At 45.4% G+C, this 18,481-nt stretch overlaps 1 protein-coding gene across 1 annotated transcript; it reads right to left on the reverse strand.

The window, feature by feature from the left end:
• Positions 1-827: 827 nt before the first annotated feature.
• On the reverse strand, positions 828-15,853 carry LOC121834547 (plasma kallikrein-like). The gene is made up of 6 exons (XM_042288253.1): positions 15,790-15,853; positions 12,184-12,382; positions 10,647-10,740; positions 6,895-7,078; positions 5,003-5,163; positions 828-995 (listed from the first exon to the last, which is right to left on the reverse strand). Exons 1-6 carry the CDS (start codon positions 15,851-15,853, stop codon positions 828-830), a joined length of 870 nt encoding a protein of 289 aa, XP_042144187.1.
• Positions 15,854-18,481: the final 2,628 nt, after the last annotated feature.

An 18,481-nucleotide genomic window follows, 5' to 3' on the forward strand; every position in this document is an offset into this window, starting at 1 on the left:
ATAAGTGTTCCCATTTTCAGGAAGCTGGTCGAAATACCGTTTCCTCCTTTTCTCATTTCGCTCCAAGTTTTACTGCGGGAACACTATCACCGCCTCGCGGTCGAAATCAGGTACACATTAGTCAAGGCAATGGCCCGCTTCTTGCGTTAGGGTTTTCCTCTTTCCGGAAAAGAAGACAGAAATGGGCTACTGGGGGCGGTTTCCTTGTTATTGCTTGTTGATCGGCTTTTGAAGTTCACGTCATACAGAAGTACAATGACAGAGAGTGAATGAAAGATGAAAAAGTTGTCTGAACGGCGTCGCCTGGCTAGGGAGCAGCTGTGAGGAAGATTCACCCGCATTTCTGGCAAATGCCATGAAATGGCTCGACATGCCTAGGGGAATCTTAATGGGCACCTAGAGGTGTCAATAGGAGCCGCGCGAGAACCCACCTTATTAGCAAGCACAATTTACAAGGCTTTGCGACGCGCCACAGCGCCTGTGCGAAGCCCCCTCAACCGACAGTGCCCGTGCCGGGAGATGCTCAAAGCGAAAGCAATCGTTTGCTGCTTTAGCTCGCCTTGTTCAGACACAACTCTCTTCTCGCACCTTAGCAGGGATTAGGAGAAAGACAAGTCGATCGACGTTCGGTGCATTCGTAATGTATATGTCGCCGTTTTCTGATGTCAAAATAGCAAACAGTTTACTTTTACAAATTAATCCTAACCGTAGAGATATGTAAACCCTGATGGCTCTTTATTGGATGCATGTTTGTCGGTTTATCATGCCCATAAATACACTGCCTGTTCCGCAGAAATATGTATGAAATGCTGCGAAGGCCAGGTCCGTTACGGAGTCGCTCCAGCAGTTAGCCAAATCCAAAGCAGCTGGGTTGAGACCCTAGAGAACACGGTAGGTTGATTTGGAGCGGCACATATGGTACCCCAGGATGTCAATCCTGCCAGCACGTAGCGGCCATCCGACCTTTGACACTGCAGGGGTCCTCCGGAATCGCCCTGGAAATTAGTATAAACTGTTTTTAGAATGTCGCGTGAACTAGTAAAGGCTGGTTCAAACATTGGCGTTTGACTGTGACCTTGTGCGTTGTAAGGTCTCGCAATCCTGTAACACACTTGCGCCATCTCTCGAGTAGTGATGGAACCCTTTCGAGTTGCGTATAACTAGACTGATGGTTTTACAATATTTGCGCGATAAACGGTGCGTACAATCTATGAGAAACGGTACATTATAACAGCGTCAGATTTCGTCTGAGATGCGAGATGACTGATGCGTACTTTGAAATTGAGTTGTTGGCCCAGCTTTGAAATTAATCTGTTGGCCCAGAAGTTTGAACGAAGAAAGTGTCAAGAAAGAGATTAAATAGAATACCTAGTTGGTTTTTTTTTTGTAATTTTTGTCCTCGTAACGAAATATATATTTTGCTTTATGGTGATATCATGTACTATACCTTGTCACATTCTTGTAAAATCACTGAATAATGTTGCAAGCATATCAGGGAAATGCAACTGATTTCGGAACAGTATTCTTCGTTACTTTTGGGGGCAGTTATTAAATACTGCAAACAATTGCATTTTTATGTAAGTAATGTATTACCCTAATCAATACCACTTCTATTGAGATAATTAAGAACTGTCTTTCAATGGATTTTAGTGAAGTAATCGCAAGTTGATTGAATTGCGTTTTCTATGAAATGACTATAACTTTAATCATTTGCATTAAAAGGGGTTGAAACTTTAATCATTCGATTTTTTTAATTAAGTAAATGTAACTTCAATTATTTAAATAGCGTTTTCAATTACGTAATGGATCTCCAATGAAACGAATTTCCAACAAAAGAATTGAAACTTTAATCAATTGCATTTTCAATGAAGTAATTATAACTTCTAGCAATAAAGTAATTGAAACTTTAATCAATAGCGCTTTGAATTACGTAATTGTAACTCGTAACTTTAATCACTAGCGCTTTTAATCAGGTAATTGTAACTTTAATAATTTTCAATGGAGTTATTGTAAATTTAGCGAACTGCATTTTAAAAAATGTAATGCAACTGTAATGAGTATATTTTCCCCGTTACTTCTACAGACACTGCACTGGACATCGCATGCCCAAGGGGAATCGGCGTGCGTCGATCAGTCGGCTCATGCGGTCTTCGTGTGCACTTGGCAACTAATAAGAGGGCTGATTTTTCAGCTTCCCATGAACTGGGAAGAAAATGACCGATAAAGTTTTGGTGATATGCACAGAATGTACATACTTACGCTGGCTACTCTGACATAATCACCGCAAACATTTATGTATTTATTACGAGGTGGGACAAGCTTTCGGATGCTCTCTCCCAAAAAAGGTTGTCGCCTGGGCTTTTGGTCATCCCATTCCGTGTTCGACTAGACCGTCACTCGCCACGGACGTGGAAAGTGTATAAGGAAAGTACGGTATTTTACGGACTATACATCTTTAAACGTTGCAATTTTGCCCCAAGTAGACTGTCTACAGGTGCGGACTACAGAAGTATTTCCGTTTTTTTAAACTAGTTTACCGTGACAAGATGGGGAGGATTTCATGAATAACGGAGTATATTAATGTTGATATATGTATGATACGAGCTTCTTTATGAGCTAATACGGGAGGCATTTGTCAAGGTGTGATATGTATGATAATTTGTGCGTTTCGACTAGGCGGAGTGCGGACTAGGCCTGGCCTGTGGACTATGCACCGGGTGCGAACTATTTAAGCAAGAAAATTGTAGAGTCCTTTCACTTCACGCGTGAAGATGGAGGACCGGAAAGCTGTTATTTTTACGACGTCTAGGACGAAACCTAGAGGTCGACGTAAACGACGACCTCAAGGACGACTTCTAGGACGATGTGTAGGACTACTTTAAGGACGACCTCAAGGACAACTTCTAGGGCGACCTCGAGGGCGACGCCAAGAGGACGTCTAGGACGACTTCTAGGACGACCTGGAGGGCGACGCTTAGAGGACGACGCCTAGGACGACTTCTCGGATGACCTCAAGGGCGACTTCTAGGACGGCCCCGTGAACGACCTCAGGGACAACGTCTAGGACGACCTCAAGAGCGACAAGGACAACCTCGAGGACGACGGCTAGAGGACATCCCGGACGACTTCTAGGATGACCTCAAGGACGACGGCTAGAGGACATCCCGGACGATTTCTAGGATGACCTCAAGGACGACGGCTAGAGGACATCCCGGACGACTTCTAGGATAACCTCAAGGACGACGGCTAGAGGACATCCCGGACGACTTCTAGGATGACCTCAAGGACGACGGCTAGAGGACGTCCCGGACGACTTCTAGGATGACCTCAAGGACGACGGCTAGAGGACATCCCGGACGACTTCTAGGATGACCTCAAGGACGACGGCTAGAGGACATCCCGGACGACTTCTAGGATGACCTCAAGGACGACGGCTAGAGGACATCCCGGACGACTTCTAGGATGACCTCAAGGACGACGGCTAGAGGACATCCCGGACGACTTCTAGGATGACCTCAAGGACGACGGCTAGAGGACATCCCGGACGATTTCTAGGATGACCTCAAGGACGACGGCTAGAGGACATCCCGGACGACTTCTAGGATGACCTCAAGGACGACGGCTAGAGGACATCCCGGACGACTTCTAGGATGACCTCAAGGACGACGGCTAGAGGACATCCCGGACGACTTCTAGGATGACCTCAAGGACGACGGCTAGAGGACATCCCGGACGACTTCTAGGATGACCTCAAGGACGACGGCTAGAGGACATCCCGGACGACTTCTAGGATGACCTCAAGGACGACGGCTAGAGGACATCCCGGACGACTTCTAGGATGACCTCAAGGACGACGGCTAGAGGACATCCCGGACGACTTCTAGGATGACCTCAAGGACGACGGCTAGAGGACATCCCGGACGACTTCTAGGATGACCTCAAGGACGACGGCTAGAGGACATCCCGGACGACTTCTAGGATGACCTCAAGGACGACGGCTAGAGGACATCCCGGACGACTTCTAGGATGACCTCAAGGACGACGGCTAGAGGACATCCCGGACGACTTCTAGGATGACCTCAAGGACGACGGCTAGAGGACATCCCGGACGACTTCTAGGATGACCTCAAGGACGACGGCTAGAGGACATCCCGGACGACTTCTAGGATGACCTCAAGGACGACGGCTAGAGGACATCCCGGACGACTTCTAGGATGACCTTAAGGACGACGGCTAGAGGACATCCCGGACGACTTCTAGGATGACCTCATGGACGACGGCTAGAGGACATCCCGGACGACTTCTAGGATGACCTCAAGGACGACGGCTAGAGGACATCCCGGACGACTTCTAGGATGACCTCAAGAACGACTTCTAAGACGACCTCCAGGACGACCTCGAGGACGATGCCTACAGATGATAACAAGGATGATAACAACCTCACTATCTAATAACGCCAAGGAAGGCTCACTCACCTCCTCTTTTAGATTTATTTATTCTTACTTCCCACGACCAATGGGGAGTTTTCTGTCAATATCCGTGGACGCATTTTTTCCCAGATCGTAGCGCATAACAGCTTTGCTGTAAAAACGTTTATGTTTAATTCCAAATTGATTTCTGCGGACTATGCACCAGTTGTGGACTATAGTCCGCACGTGAAGCGTGTTGAAGGGCGAACAGACCTCCTTGATGATGTGGGCTAGAAAAAAACGTCTGTTGCGACTGAGAGTTTTATTGTAGAGGTGATGTAATGGCGAAGAACCCAGGCGGCAAACATTTTGGGCAGGGCATGCAAAAGGTTGTGATGCGTCATAACGACTGCCTTAATATGAGCGGTGATTATGTGAAGAAGTAGCTAGGGCATATATCGGACATTCTGTGTGTATCAAGATATTTTGCATCACTCTTGTTTCTATTTTATTCCAATTAACAGGAATAAACAAAGCAACCTCGTACAACACGGTGGTGTTACTGGCTATTTCAGATACTTTCGATCCCTTACCTGGCAAGTCCCCTTTCCACCTTCTGTGGTTCCTGCGCAAATCATTGTGTTTCTATCGACTGTGTTTACTCTCCGGTAGATCCTCCGGCATTCACTGTACGGCACGATGGGCAAGTCTACTTTTAGGAGATCGGGGTTCGTGTCGACTCCCCCTTCAGTTCCTGCGTGTTATGTGACGAAGAAAAACATATTACTACCTGTTATTCGCCGTACAAAGCAAACTATGCATTTAACGTTTTGAAGGGTTGAACTTACTAATGACTAATTTAAAGGAACTAATGAGGGACCTAGGAAGTACGGTTCCCTGGAACGCGTCCTTGACTGGTGTGTTTAGCGTCCTCTTCCGCCCAAACATCAAAGTGGTCCCAAAGTGGGACTAAATGACGTCAAAGGAGCCGCCGTGTCACCCTGTCGGATGTCGCGATCTTGGCTGTTTATGCTAAGAATCCCAGGCAAAAAGTACCAGTGAACGGTAGTGTCGCTGTCGTCCCGGCGGCCCAACTCCTGATTGTTGAAGGTTCCGTGAATTGTCAAGTTGAGAGCAATTTGCGGCAGAACAGGCGTCTGCCACATATAATACCGCTGCAGTGACACCGACAGAGTCGCGTTTGTTGACGGCATGAGACTTTTGTGGCGTCATCAGGCGGAAATTGAGGAACGCGGTAAACGCACCAGTCGGGCTTGTTCTACGAACCGCAGTAGAAGACAGTAGAAGCGACACGTGTCATTTCTATTTTCTGTCTCTCTTTCATTTCTGTATGTATATTGACAAATCCATACGTTAACAATTACTTCCGCACGATTACCTGATACGCAAAGAAACTCTTTAAAAGGTTTAATTAAAAAAATAATTCAAAATCCCATGAACCAGAGCTCCTGGGTAAATCAGGTGTGAACTTGAAAGAAGACGCATAGTAATATTGAAAAGTTTTGTTTTACTTGTTCAAATGAGACAAGGTGAAAAAAAAATTAAAACAAGGTAGATGATGGGATGAATAAGCTGGAATGGAACCTTGCATAAAAAGAGTAGCTAAAGCGCGCAAAAAGGACATTTAGAATGGAAGATTGTCATCGAGGCGTCCAGGTGGCGAAAATCGACCTTTTTTTTAAAAAAAAAAAAGAACATTTAAGCAACGATGGGGGCAGCCAAATTTTGTAAATTTGCGCCCGCGTGAAGCGCGCCATTGGAACCTAGTTGGAGCAGAGCGCTTGCGCAGAACACGTATTCGTTGCATGCTCAAATTGTAGGCCCAAAATTATGGTGGTCTCGGTGCAGGTATATACTGAAAAGCCTGAACTTTCGAAAAAAAAAAAAAACAGTATATCGAACACATAAATTGCACCATAACTTGCAAGTTCTCTTTACGCCAAAGTATTGGGACTAACTAGACATAACATGCATTTGGCCATTGCTAAAGTGTAACCTCGACTTCCCATGATTTTTGCGGTTTAGCAATTCGATGATGCGGGATTCTAATCAGCTAATCTCAACTATATATAAAAATAAACTGTTTCGTAATTGAGTTCAATAACTGACAGCTTAAGAACGCAGGACATGATGAGTACCAAGCGTGCTATCGTCGTTCTACAGCGAATGAGAATGCGTTCTGAGCCGATAAAAGCGCGAAGGAACTTTAGCATGCCTAAAAAAACAAAAAAATAAAAAATCAAACTGTTTGGTTTTAGCATGCTCACGTTTGACAACTGAAATTCGGTAAGTCCGTACCAAGCGCTTTTTGATAAACATCTAAAACTTTATTACGTCATAACAGATATTTTATTATCAAGATGAAAGCCGCGTGGATACATTAATTTTTTTTTAAATAATACTGTGTATTTAAACATACCTATATGTGGCAATTTCGTTCAATGCGCTGCACGAAATTACTCACGGTCTTTGGTAAGTCCCCATCCACTGGCAGTGCAGGTTTCTCCATCAAAGTTCTCGTAGTACGAGGGAAGGCAGATGGGCATGAGATGCTTCTCCTGACCATCGAAGTCCAGAACCTTGTCGAGCTTCAGTATTGCGTAGTCATACTGAGTTGTCCTCGAATTGTAGAGTGGATGAACTGTTATCTGTGTTTGTGGGAGAAAAAAAAAGTTAAAGCGTATACCAAGAACCCTTTTAAGCGACAGGAAACCAACTGCAATATGGTATGTTGAGTTTGAGGGCGATAACCTAAAAACGTGGGAGTTGTTCCGCGAATAACGGATCGAATAAAATAGGAGTGCGTTATACATACGCTACAGAGTCAAATTCAAAAGAAAAAAGACTTCAATCAAAATCCCAAAAAAACTAAGCCCGTCGTCTCAAAACCTGATGGGTTTCCTCATCAATCGTGACTAAATCGCGTGGAGCTGACGCAGCTTTCATTTTCATAGCTGCTTACAACTCAAGATTTCTTCTTCGAGGTGGGCCTTGGGGATGCTGCGAAAGATGTTAACATGCCACTTCGCTAGCTGTGCTGTGTCCTGTCCTAACTGACCTCGTAAAGACTCGAACGAAGACTGTTTAGCGTACGGAAGGAGGGGTGTATTCTATACCACTCTCTAGTCGCAAAAAGTATGTCGGGCAAACGGGCCGATGTCTCAACGATCGGTTGCGAGAGCGTCGACACAACACAAAAACGGCTAACTCTGTCCATCTGGGGCTTCACTGCCGAGAACCCCAGTTCAGAAAATGCACTGCTTTTGGCGCGGTGTGGTGACCTTCTAAGTAGAACAAAACTTATTGAGGCTGAGGAGGTCGCGCGACTCCATGACAAATGTGTCCGCGCCCATTTCGTTTTTTTTTTTTTATCCCTCAAGGAACTATACTACTTGGCGTAGTAGTCAGAATGGTGAGCTCAAATTTCCATTTTTTTTTTCTTTCTGTACACCGTGGCCCTGCTTCTTACAAAAAAGTCGAAGAAAAAACGTGAGGTGTTAGTCAGCGCTGTATTTGTCCTATCTGTCCTCTCTTTATGGCCTTGTTTATAACGTGCTGCTGCTGCGACTCATATGAACTAAGAAAATGAAAGCTGCTGCTACTCCTGGCGATTTATTCATACTTGATGCAGAAACCGAACAGGTTTTAAAACGTCCGGCTGTAAAGCTTTTTAGGGGCGAAGCTCCTTAGGGTCTAGCCTTGTCCGTCCGGCGTCTGTGCTCACATCGATTGCCATCCCATCTGTCTTCTTAAAAAAAAGAAGAAAAAATATGTTTCCGCAGTCGACAAGATTCGAACCTGTGCGGGAAGACCCCAATGGATTTCTAGTCTATCGCCTTTACCACTCGGCCGCGACTGCGGGACCAGTAGGGGGCTCTGAGATGTGGTAGTAACTCAAGAGCTAATAATGAAGTCGAAACACAACCCGGGACTCAGCACTACCTCTGAGCAATAAAAAAAATCAGCACCATCAGCACTACCTATGAACAATAAAATCAGTATCATCAGCCCCACCAGAGCTTCGCCCCAATCAACAGCATTCACCACGTGGAGATGCGGTCATTTTCTTTTTTTAAATTGTGGTTGAATTTTACTCAATTTTAGTTTAACTTTTCACCAACCTGACAGATTTCTATCGGAAACGTTCTCGTTCATAACCTACACAATCCTTGACATCCAGTTTTCGTAACTAGCGATAAAATTTGCTCTATTCCATCCAAACCGGTATTCGCACACCTATATACAAAAGTTTATATTTTCAGTAAATGTTTGGAACGGTAGCTTTGCTGTTAATAGCTCAATTCCCCCCTCTCCCCCCCCCCCCCCACACACACACACAAAAAAAAAAAAAAAAAGAAAACACATGACGTGTTTTTAGCGTAAACCAGGCCTTCACTACACTGGTGTCGGCTGCTGTGACAATGTAAAAACTTGCTCGCCTTCCAAAGGCAAATATGGAAATAATGCTTTCATATAATATAACCCGAAAGATTCTTCTTTTTTTTTTTTTATGCAATTTGTCGGACCTAATGCGTTGTAATCTTTCATTAGAGAAATAACGGTAAGAGAACCTGTTAGGCGCTTAAAGGGGCCCTGCAATCATATTTAAGCGTCTACATTTTTTGCGGTTTCCACGTCCCTCGGGGTTTCGTGCAAGCCAGCCGGCACGGAGAGAGTAACTAAATATTAGAGCGTCATATTTTAACCGGACGACCCGGAAACCTCCTCCACCTACGGGGGCGACCCGCGGTGCCAAAGGCGCGCGATATGTGACGTCTTTGGTCCTGGGCTTACTACTGGTCAGAGCCGCTAAAAAGCTTCTTTTTTGTCGAAATACAAAATTCGAAACACAAAATATATTGTTTCACCGAGTAAGTAAAGATACGATGAAAGTGGTGGTATTTCACTGTCGGCACGACACAACCACGAGGGTTCAAGGCCTCCCACTTATGCTACACCTCTCATGTCTCTTCACACAGTCAGACTAGAATCAAGCTCAACAGGGCCCAAATTGCTACATTATTACAAAATATAAGTCGCGCGAACCGTTTCAAATATTTATTAAAGTAGTTTTTGTTCACTATTTTAGATCAGAAAAGAAACAAATGAAGTTTATAAAGTACGAAAACAAGAAATGACCCGTCGGCATACTCGCCATTAAGCGGTGGAAAAAGCGGCGCATACTAGAAAGGTGTTATGGGATCAGGCGCCAACGAGCGGCCAGCGTAGAAAGGTCCCGGATGTACACGGCGGCGCTACGATTGTACGGACTGGAGGATCCGACCGGTTCCGAGCGTTCGCAAGGCCTTCGGTGAGCAGCTTTGGCTTGCGGTTTGGCCTTTTTGGCGGTATGGCAGCGCGAAGTGGCTCCCGTTCTGAACTCATCTTTACCCCGTGTTTGCTGTCCTTTGTGGCCAATGAAGTATCATGCCGAATTAGTGTTTAATCGCGCAGCGGTTGCAATGCGAGCCGCTCTGGCTGCCCGCTTCATACAGCCTATCTAGAGCATGGTTTAGTGGCGCCCATTCGAGCCGTCGACAGGGGGTGCGGCAGCCGTGACCGCTCGCTGAGGTCACTACCCCTCGTCTAGTTCACGGCCACTTAAGCAACCAAGGACGTCATGAAGGAGGTTATTTTTTGCATGTTTTTTTATAATTTTAATTTGCCTATAACTTTTAAAATAAATCGCCATTCGAGAAAATTTTGATTAAGTTACTACGTTCAGTGCACTCAGGTTCGGTGCAAATCAAAATCCAGTAAAAAAGTCCTTGCAGGGCCCCTTTAAGGCTGTTTTACACATTTACGTTTGAGTGCGACCCATTGCGTTGAGCCCCTATTGTTACACCTTACGACGTGAAACACACGCTGGCACATAAGCGCCATCTAACGGAAGTCGATGAACACTTCCGATCTGCGTTAAACTAGACTGAAGGCGTTGTCGTATTTGCAATGTCAAATGTATCCACTAGATAGGCCAAATGGTTGCTTATAACTTTGTTCGAATTGTTTCAAACCCACGGGGAACGAACGAGCGTAAAAGAATTGAATGATATATACACAGATCGGCATTGTTCCCGGGCTACATAATAGATGGCGCCAGTGTGCCAGCGAGTTTTTCCATCGTAAGGAGTTACAAGCGGGCACAGCCCAGTCGGTTCCACTCAAACCTAAACGTATAAACCAGTGTTTTATGCTTTAGAGAACAATTTTACTTACCTTCTGCACTCCAATCCTTTCTTCTGTGGGATCTTGTACGTTGATATTTTGGTCGCCGACCACAACAACATATTCTGCTGGTATTCCGCCTTCCCTAAAAGAAAATATGTGCAGCCTTTTTAGGATTCGACTAAGATATTTTTTTTTCTCATAGAAAGTTTATCATATGAGAGTATAGCTAATAAAAAGTGATTAGATTTCCAAGCCTTAAATTGATAAAGGACGGCGTTTTTCAACATTAAGATCCTTTATCAACTTCTACTGTAGTATATTGCCCAAAGAGATTGAGCGACCGGGAAGGGTGTGAAGATCCGTATTCTTGTATTATCTGACTGCTCGGTTCGTCCGACAGCGTAAATAAATCTAATGAAAGGAAAGAAAAACAAAACAGACACCGTCAGACCACGATTGCTTGAGCGGGAAGTACTTTGGGTTGAATTTGAGGGTACAGGTAAGCGTCAGATTTATTTATTTTGCTCCAACGAGAACGCGGGAAACTTGCATTGTTGTGCGTACCACTTTGTGCGTCTTCACGTTTGTCTGATCGTTCAAACTGTCGTCTGCTCGTTCAAACGACAGCGATCAGTAGACAAATGATGCGATAAGAACTACGTGCAGGCCTCAAAAGACTTAAGTTTGAAGATTGTTTGGGGTAAGTAAGCTCGGCGTAAACAGTAGAAACAAAGAGATGTTGATCATTGTTACGAGTGACCATCACCGACTTTTTATGCCTGATCCACTTGGTCGGATTCTGCTTGCGATTTTCAGTATCGACGTCAAGCATCGCATTTATCGTCCAGACTTTTGCAGCCCGAGCGCCATCGCGACTGAAAACAGCGAGCAGGATCTCATCTTTAGATACAGGATTTAGCATCTGTTTTGTTTTGTGCACGTGGAAGGATTCGCCGCGGGTCACATTATTTACACGACGTATTGCGGTGTAACGAGACTCGTTAATTTCCCATACGCTACAAAACTAACAAGACCTTGCTAGGAAGACGTAGAATCAACGATACAAACACGTAAAAGAGCACGGCGACTCACACTCACACCGGGACGCGACGATTCTGCTTACACCCCATCGCGCATGCGCGGCGTCGGTGGCTTGCCACTAGGGGCTCTTTGGTTTGTTTATAATCATGAGTTGGTCTATAGAATACGCATGCTCCGAAACACAACGTCTAGATGGAGTTTCACTCTATTATAGGGAACACGCAGTTTTGAAACGAGAATTTGGATTGCGCTTCTAAGGACGGGAACCTTACTAATAGAATAAAGAGAGAGAGGGGGGGGGGGTACCCCCCATGTGGAAGTTCCAGAACTGAGGTAATCTAGTAACGTTGCCAACGCTAAGCATGACGACACTTTAAACAGTAACGTCAAGTGCCACGACAACCCTACATAATAGTACGCAACCGAGGATCCTATACGAAACATCGCTCACAACGGTAGCTGACGTAAACAATTCATTGGTATATTGACTATTATGAATCTAATACAACCACACGAACGCAAGCCGTTGATCGTTTGCACGTACACGCAGTGGGCCGCTGTCATGACGTGCTGTTTGTTAATGATGGATCCGCCGCATGTGTGGCCTTTCTCGTAGTTGGCGGTGAGGTTGAGGATCCGAAGAGAGATTTGCCAAGGGAACTCAAGGGGTGCCGCCTTGTCTCCACCCACGATCTGGGAAATGCCGCCTGCGGTATTCTGGGCCCCACCGCGGACGCCGCATTCTGTGAATACGTAAAAAGAAATAAAGGATTTGGCAGCGACATTTATCTACAAAGCTTTATGAACAATGCATGGGATGAAATATTTACAAAGCATTTCTACATATTTGTTTAGCAGACATTAATCTACCGTTTCGGGCAGGGAACAAATCAAAAGATTATTAATTTTTCCAGCTAAAAATAGCAGAAAAACTGAATGGGCGTGTAAGTCACGTGACATCAATGTTTTAGCTAAAATGAACGGTGAAACGAAATTTGCGCTGAGTTCACGTGAGGTTAGTGTGTAGGTAACCCGAAGTTAATTTTGAGGCTAAATTTAGTGGGGAACCTGAAGTGGTGTATTGGTGAAGTAACGTCAGATCACGTTACGTCAGTTTTTCCGCTAAAAGTAGAAAGGCAATGCACAAGCGGTCAAACGAAAGGACGAGTGAAAATATTAAATTAAGGGACCCCACAAAAGAGATACCATGTTTAAAAATGTTTTAGCTTGTCTTGATCATTCTGATACACACATGGAGCACATACTGCGTCGTACATGCCTAATGGGTACGTCATGATTGGTTATGTTCAGTTACGAAATGTGTCACGTATTTTTATTTTTTTGTACGCAGGATACACGTATGTACTTTCTCTTTTTCATTGGAATGAGCAAGACTAGTTAAGAATGCATTCCAGCAGGCTTGTGACGTCGTGAAATTCCCTTTAGGAGCTACGCTTCGTCAGTGGGAATCCAGCCGCGTGCAACGACAGACATCCACTACCGCAGGCCTTTTCAGATCATACTTCAAGCGGGTGTGTTTCACACGCACTGGCACTGCGCGAGTTCTCTCCCAGAATGCATCGCACTCGCGGAGTGTCGCACAGAGAACCGGTCCCGCGGAGGAGCTCGCCGGGTGCACCGAGTGCAGCCCGATGCTGTCGCCATCTATGTATTGGTAAGACAATAGACCTCAAACCGGAACTAGAGCCATGCTATTCAAAAAGGTCAGGCGGGAATACGGTGGCGCCGTCACCGCAACGTGTTGTTTATATTTGCGATGACTTCAATACAATTCGACTGTCGATGAGATATTTGCAGACGGCTTGGATTTCCGCTACCAACTGATCACAAAACAGCACTAAAAAGGAACGAAAATTGAGCGATCTTTCAATTCTCATAAACGTTTACATTGAAGAAAACGGTTCATATTGTACGCTCGGATATTTGATAAATTTTAAGCGTGAACCCTTAAAGAGATACTGCTTGATAACTAGTCTGTTGGAGTCTTCAGGAATACGTGGCGTGGCACTTCTGATTTGAATCGTGGTATGTGGTTGGATCAATCAAATTTTATCTCTGCTGAGAAAGGTGAGAACGAGAGCTTTCTCAAACAAAATAAGACGGTAGAAGATAGCTGGTGTAGTTAAATGTTAAGCACAGAGGTATAACCCAAGCCTCCAATAAAATCACCATGTTTAGGTCTCTCGGCTCCTAATGAGAGGTGTCAAGGGTTTCTGCTGGGCGAGCTTTGTCGACAAATGTTGTTAAATTTTTTTTTACCTGAACGCGGATGGTGAGAAAGATCTAGTGGCCGCTGATGTATTTATTCTGAACGTTTCTTTACCCACCGGTACATTTCAGCCTCTGTACGCCAACAAAACGGCTTAAAACTTGCAAATGAAGTACGGACTATGAATTGCTTCCTTCACGAAATGGGAAATGCTTACCATTCGTGCTGTCGTTTGATTCTGTCGCCCGCGGTATCCGATTTTTAGCAGAAAATTCACTCTTTTTTTCTCTGTTCAGCTAGGTTGGAATGTAACCTCGTAGCAGACGAACCCCCGTGCCCCCGTCGTCTGCTATCGCTTCTCACCTGCGCGTGGCATGACGAGATTGCACACTGGCGAACGTTCGATTGGTGCAACGGGGGCATGCACAGGTGGGGTCCCGGTGTCGGACGCTGATCCAGCTACTGCTCCAGAAACACTACGGTAGTCATTATTGCGTACGTCTAAACCACTACCATAGTAGTTTCGGCGTACGCGAAAGCAACTACCTTAGTTTTTTGGGGATATCCTAAAATCACTACCCTAACGCCAAAGTCACTACCCAGTATGCCATAAAGAGCGACCGACGATCGAGACAAGTCGCGTGCTGCCCGTCGGCGAGGCTGCTCCTTGTGTAACTGTGAGATGAAAGGATTGAAAAGCACGTGTATTTGGATTACTCAAGGAAATTTAAAGCCATAAAGTGATTCTGCACTTCGTGTAAACAGGGTGCAAAAACGTCTTCCAGTCCCCAATCCTTTTTTCCAAATTATCGCTTTGCCGAAGTCTGATCGGTTTCGACTGCTTGCCATAAGCTCGAGCCTGACATTATAGTAAAACTTCCCAATCGTGGCGAAGCGAGTGGTAACCGCGCAGAGCGCGGCCTGTTGTAAGCCGAACTTATACCATTCGCGGTTCTGGCCCAGGATGAGCACCGTGACCCACCGGGGCCTCAGAGTTGCAACTCACGGTCGCAAGAACCCCCCGTGACAGGCACAACTACGGCAACAAGCGAAGTGAAGCCACCTAACGTCGAGGGAGTGCGCGTTTCACGAAGCAAGTTTGCACGCAACGTCGGTGCTCACGAAACTGGTGCCTGTCAAACGTGTTTTCATAAAAAGATACAAAGCCCCGTCGCCCAAAACCACGGCCGCTCGATCGCAAGAATGCAATTGGCTGCCTCTCGCATTTGAGCTGTTCGAACTGCCACACCGCCGCCTGCAGTTGCATTACAGCTATAGAAACATTTCTGCCCTACCATGCCGCCGTGTGCGCGCCCATTTCGATCATGGTGGTTGACTCAGGATCATACTTCCGCCGGTTTACGCGCTGCGTAAACCGGCGAGAAAGAAAGAACTTTACTACGCGCTGCGAGTTTACACGCGTGGACATGAGGGCAGTGAAATGAACCTACACCACCAGCCTTCGCTTACCTTCTCCTAACGCCGAGCAAAGGCGTCGGGTTGCAGATTCCATGAGATTCTAGGGGTGCCGCTTTCGCATATTTCTCTTTATCTTATTAAGTATGAATAATTATGACTTAGAACGCTTCAATACATTTTTTCATGCTTATACAGTGCCTGCGATGGGCTATAGATGCACTACAATACCTAAGCTTACGTGTAACGGCTTATGTGAGCTCACGCGTAACGCTTTTCGCATACAATCTAGCCCATAGAAGACACACACACACACGCACACACACCCACGCACGCACATGCACACAGACGAACGCACACACGTGCGCCCGCACGCACGCACACACACACACAAAAGGGACAGTCAAGGATGGCGTTCAAAACTCCATAAATGTCAAAGACGAACATTTACCGGATTCGTTTTGTGCGATGATAATAAAATTGTTGACAATAATTTTTACTTACTGGCGTCAGACGCGATGGCCGTAGCAAGAATGGTTGACAAAAGGAGACTTAGCAGCGCAAACATGACTGTGGTCCGAAGAGTGCAGATATGATGTGGCTATGCTTGAGGTAAAACGAAGGCTGCGATTTCAGTTGCACGCTTAGTCGGTTTTATAGGCGAATCGACGTGAGTCTGATGACGGGGGACGCATACACCAGCTGCGGCCTCATTATAGAGCGAACTGCGTGTACATGGGAAACAGGACCTATTTCGCAATTTGTCCAGATTAACCGTAGTGTAAATCCGTTGTGATAGGCACTGCGCGCTGCCACTCGAAAGCTGTCATAGGTCGGTAGGTCGGGTTTATTTTAATTGCTATCGATGTTTTTGCCCGAAGAGATGCCTTTCGGGAAAAAGAAAAGGGCACACAAACGATGTTTGGAAAACATTTTTTTTTTTCATGAGCGAAACCAGTCTTGTACACGTTACTAAAAAAAAAAAAGTAATCGCTTACAAATACTTTTACTCTCGGCTAAGAAGTATTCGATTAGATTACTTCATTACTCGACAGCAAAAGTAATTGGGCATCACTTTAAGAAGTAACCGTTACTTTTCCGATTACTTTATCGTTGGAAAACTTATATCTTTAGTGAATAATATCAGTGAACTACTTCCAACCTATATTTCTCATTTTTCAAAAGTATTGAAGAAGAAAAAACGGGTCCTCTCTTCGTGGTTGTTGCACCTTCTTGGAATCTCTGGTTCCAAATAAAGGGTATTTTGTTTTCTTGCTCTATTTATTTTCTTGTGTCGGCAACCAAGAGGCCCTTACTCTCTTTGCATACACATGCGCTTCCCCAGATATTATTCGCATGTGGATGAACTCGCATGTTATACAAAAGAGCAACAGCTCCAGGATTTGAAACGGATCATGTGTAGTATCCATTAGCGGAAAAGTTCGCCGCGACCACCTCTCAACTCGAACCCCTTGCTTGTCACAAAGATCAAGTAAAGGAAAAATGGGATATTGACGTGTATTTGAACTGGCCTTGTTATATTTTGCATCCGCTTTATATATTCTTGGGTTCTGGTTCTCCTATGGGCCGCGAGTACGTACCGTAAGCAGGATTGTTTTATTTTTTATATTTTTTGTGTGCGTGCCTGAGGGGTTTAGTTTGAACGAAGGGCTTAGAAAGCTACAGTCTGCTCCCTCAAACTTCGCCCTGAATGGCCTTTGTCACGCACCGGGGATTCCCGGACATTTCACAGAAACTGTACATACAAAGGGGTTGACCTCGTTTCCTACAGCTCCGCAAAAATCTCTTTGGTCCGTTGGAAAAAAGGTGCAAATTTTATTTTTGTCATTTCAGAAAGAAAAAAAAAATGTGTGTGTGTGTGTGTGTGTGGGGGGGGGGGGGGGGGTCCCGTGGAAAATTAATAACGGTGAGAAGTAATTTTTATTCATTCAAAAAGTAATCAGATTACTTTTGTGATTCCTGCCTAATAAAAGCAATCAACTGATTATTCAATTACTCCAAAAAGTAATCGATGACAAGTAATTTGATTACTTGTAATGCGTACGGTACAAGTCTGAGCGAAACTCGGCTATCATGATAGATTTTGACAGGCAACGTCACCAGCGCTAAACGGGCCGTGCAGAACTTTCGCATCATGTGGAAACCCTTCTTCCTGTGAGTCATTCTAAATGCTCTCGTGACTGCCACATCAAGTGGCACGGCATTGAGGAAACCTGCGGCTGCAACAACCGTTCTCCGGCGCGCCCTCAACTCACTTTATAGAATTAAATGTTGAATTTCGAGGCTAGATTGTGCGACAACGCTATTATTGCCAAAAACAAAATAGTCCAAAACAACATTTTTTTAAAATTTTATTCTATACACCTCTGCATTTTTTACCACTCAGGCGAAAAATGCTGAGTCACTGAACTGTGGACGCAAGCGCAGCGTCGGATACTCCCCACAGCAGAGCAACAGCGCACGCTCAGAAGGTGTTCCACAGCTCAGCAGACAAAGATGGTAGCGCGCAGAAGGCGATTTCTATAGCCCCGAGAGCGAATACAAGCGTCGCTGCGGTCGATGCGCCCTGATTGGGTGAGGTGTACCGTGACGTCAGGCGGAGGACTCCGCTCCGCGATCTTGCATCGGCTCGCTTCCCAGCACCGGTTTCCTGGTTTGGCGTTGTGTGCCGCAAGCTCTTCGAGGAGCTGGACTTCGTTTAGCCGATGTACAAGACATTGAGTTAGGCCGATACTGACGTGCTTCCGTACATTTTATAAGCCTGCTTGTTTTTTTTACCTTTAAGCTTGGGTTACAAATCCCGAAAGCTATCGGCGGAGGCAATTCCGCCGATGAACCTCCCCGTCCGTCCACACGACACAAGACAATCTTGCGAGAACTCGGTGAAGCGGTGGCGCAAGTGTTTCAGACGCTGGAATTCTGTTCCTTGCATGTTCATAAATTGGGACGATATTACATCCCGCTTTCAAGGCATTTCAAGTGTCATTGATATCATGGGCCTTTGGGTGGTCGGCAAATTAGCTCGCGACCCCGACTCTGCGCTGCCACTCTGCATGCGCTGGTTCGCAGATGTATTAAAGGCCCTGCGTCTGATGATCCTTGAAGTGCTCGCGGAACAGGGTTGATTTACATAAATGTAGCTTCTTCGTGAATTAATTATATAGTTTTTACACGT

The sequence above is a fragment of the Ixodes scapularis genome, unplaced genomic scaffold (genome assembly GCF_016920785.2).
Source record: "Ixodes scapularis isolate PalLabHiFi unplaced genomic scaffold, ASM1692078v2 ptg001354l_1__unscaffolded, whole genome shotgun sequence".
NCBI classification, from domain to species: Eukaryota; Metazoa; Arthropoda; class Arachnida; order Ixodida; family Ixodidae; genus Ixodes; species Ixodes scapularis.

Bases quoted from the DNA above. Each gene is read 5' to 3' on its own strand.
- LOC121834547 (XM_042288253.1), bottom strand. From the start codon at position 15,853: ATGTTTGCGCTGCTAAGTCTCCTTTTGTCAACCATTCTTGCTACGGCC. The intron at 7,079-10,646 runs GTAAGTAAAATT...CCACAAACACAG, and splicing joins AAAGGATTGGAGTGCAGAAG to ATAACAGTTCATCCACTCTA. The intron at 5,164-6,894 runs GTGAGTAATTTC...CATAACACGCAG, and splicing joins ATGGGGACTTACCAAAGACC to GAACTGAAGGGGGAGTCGAC.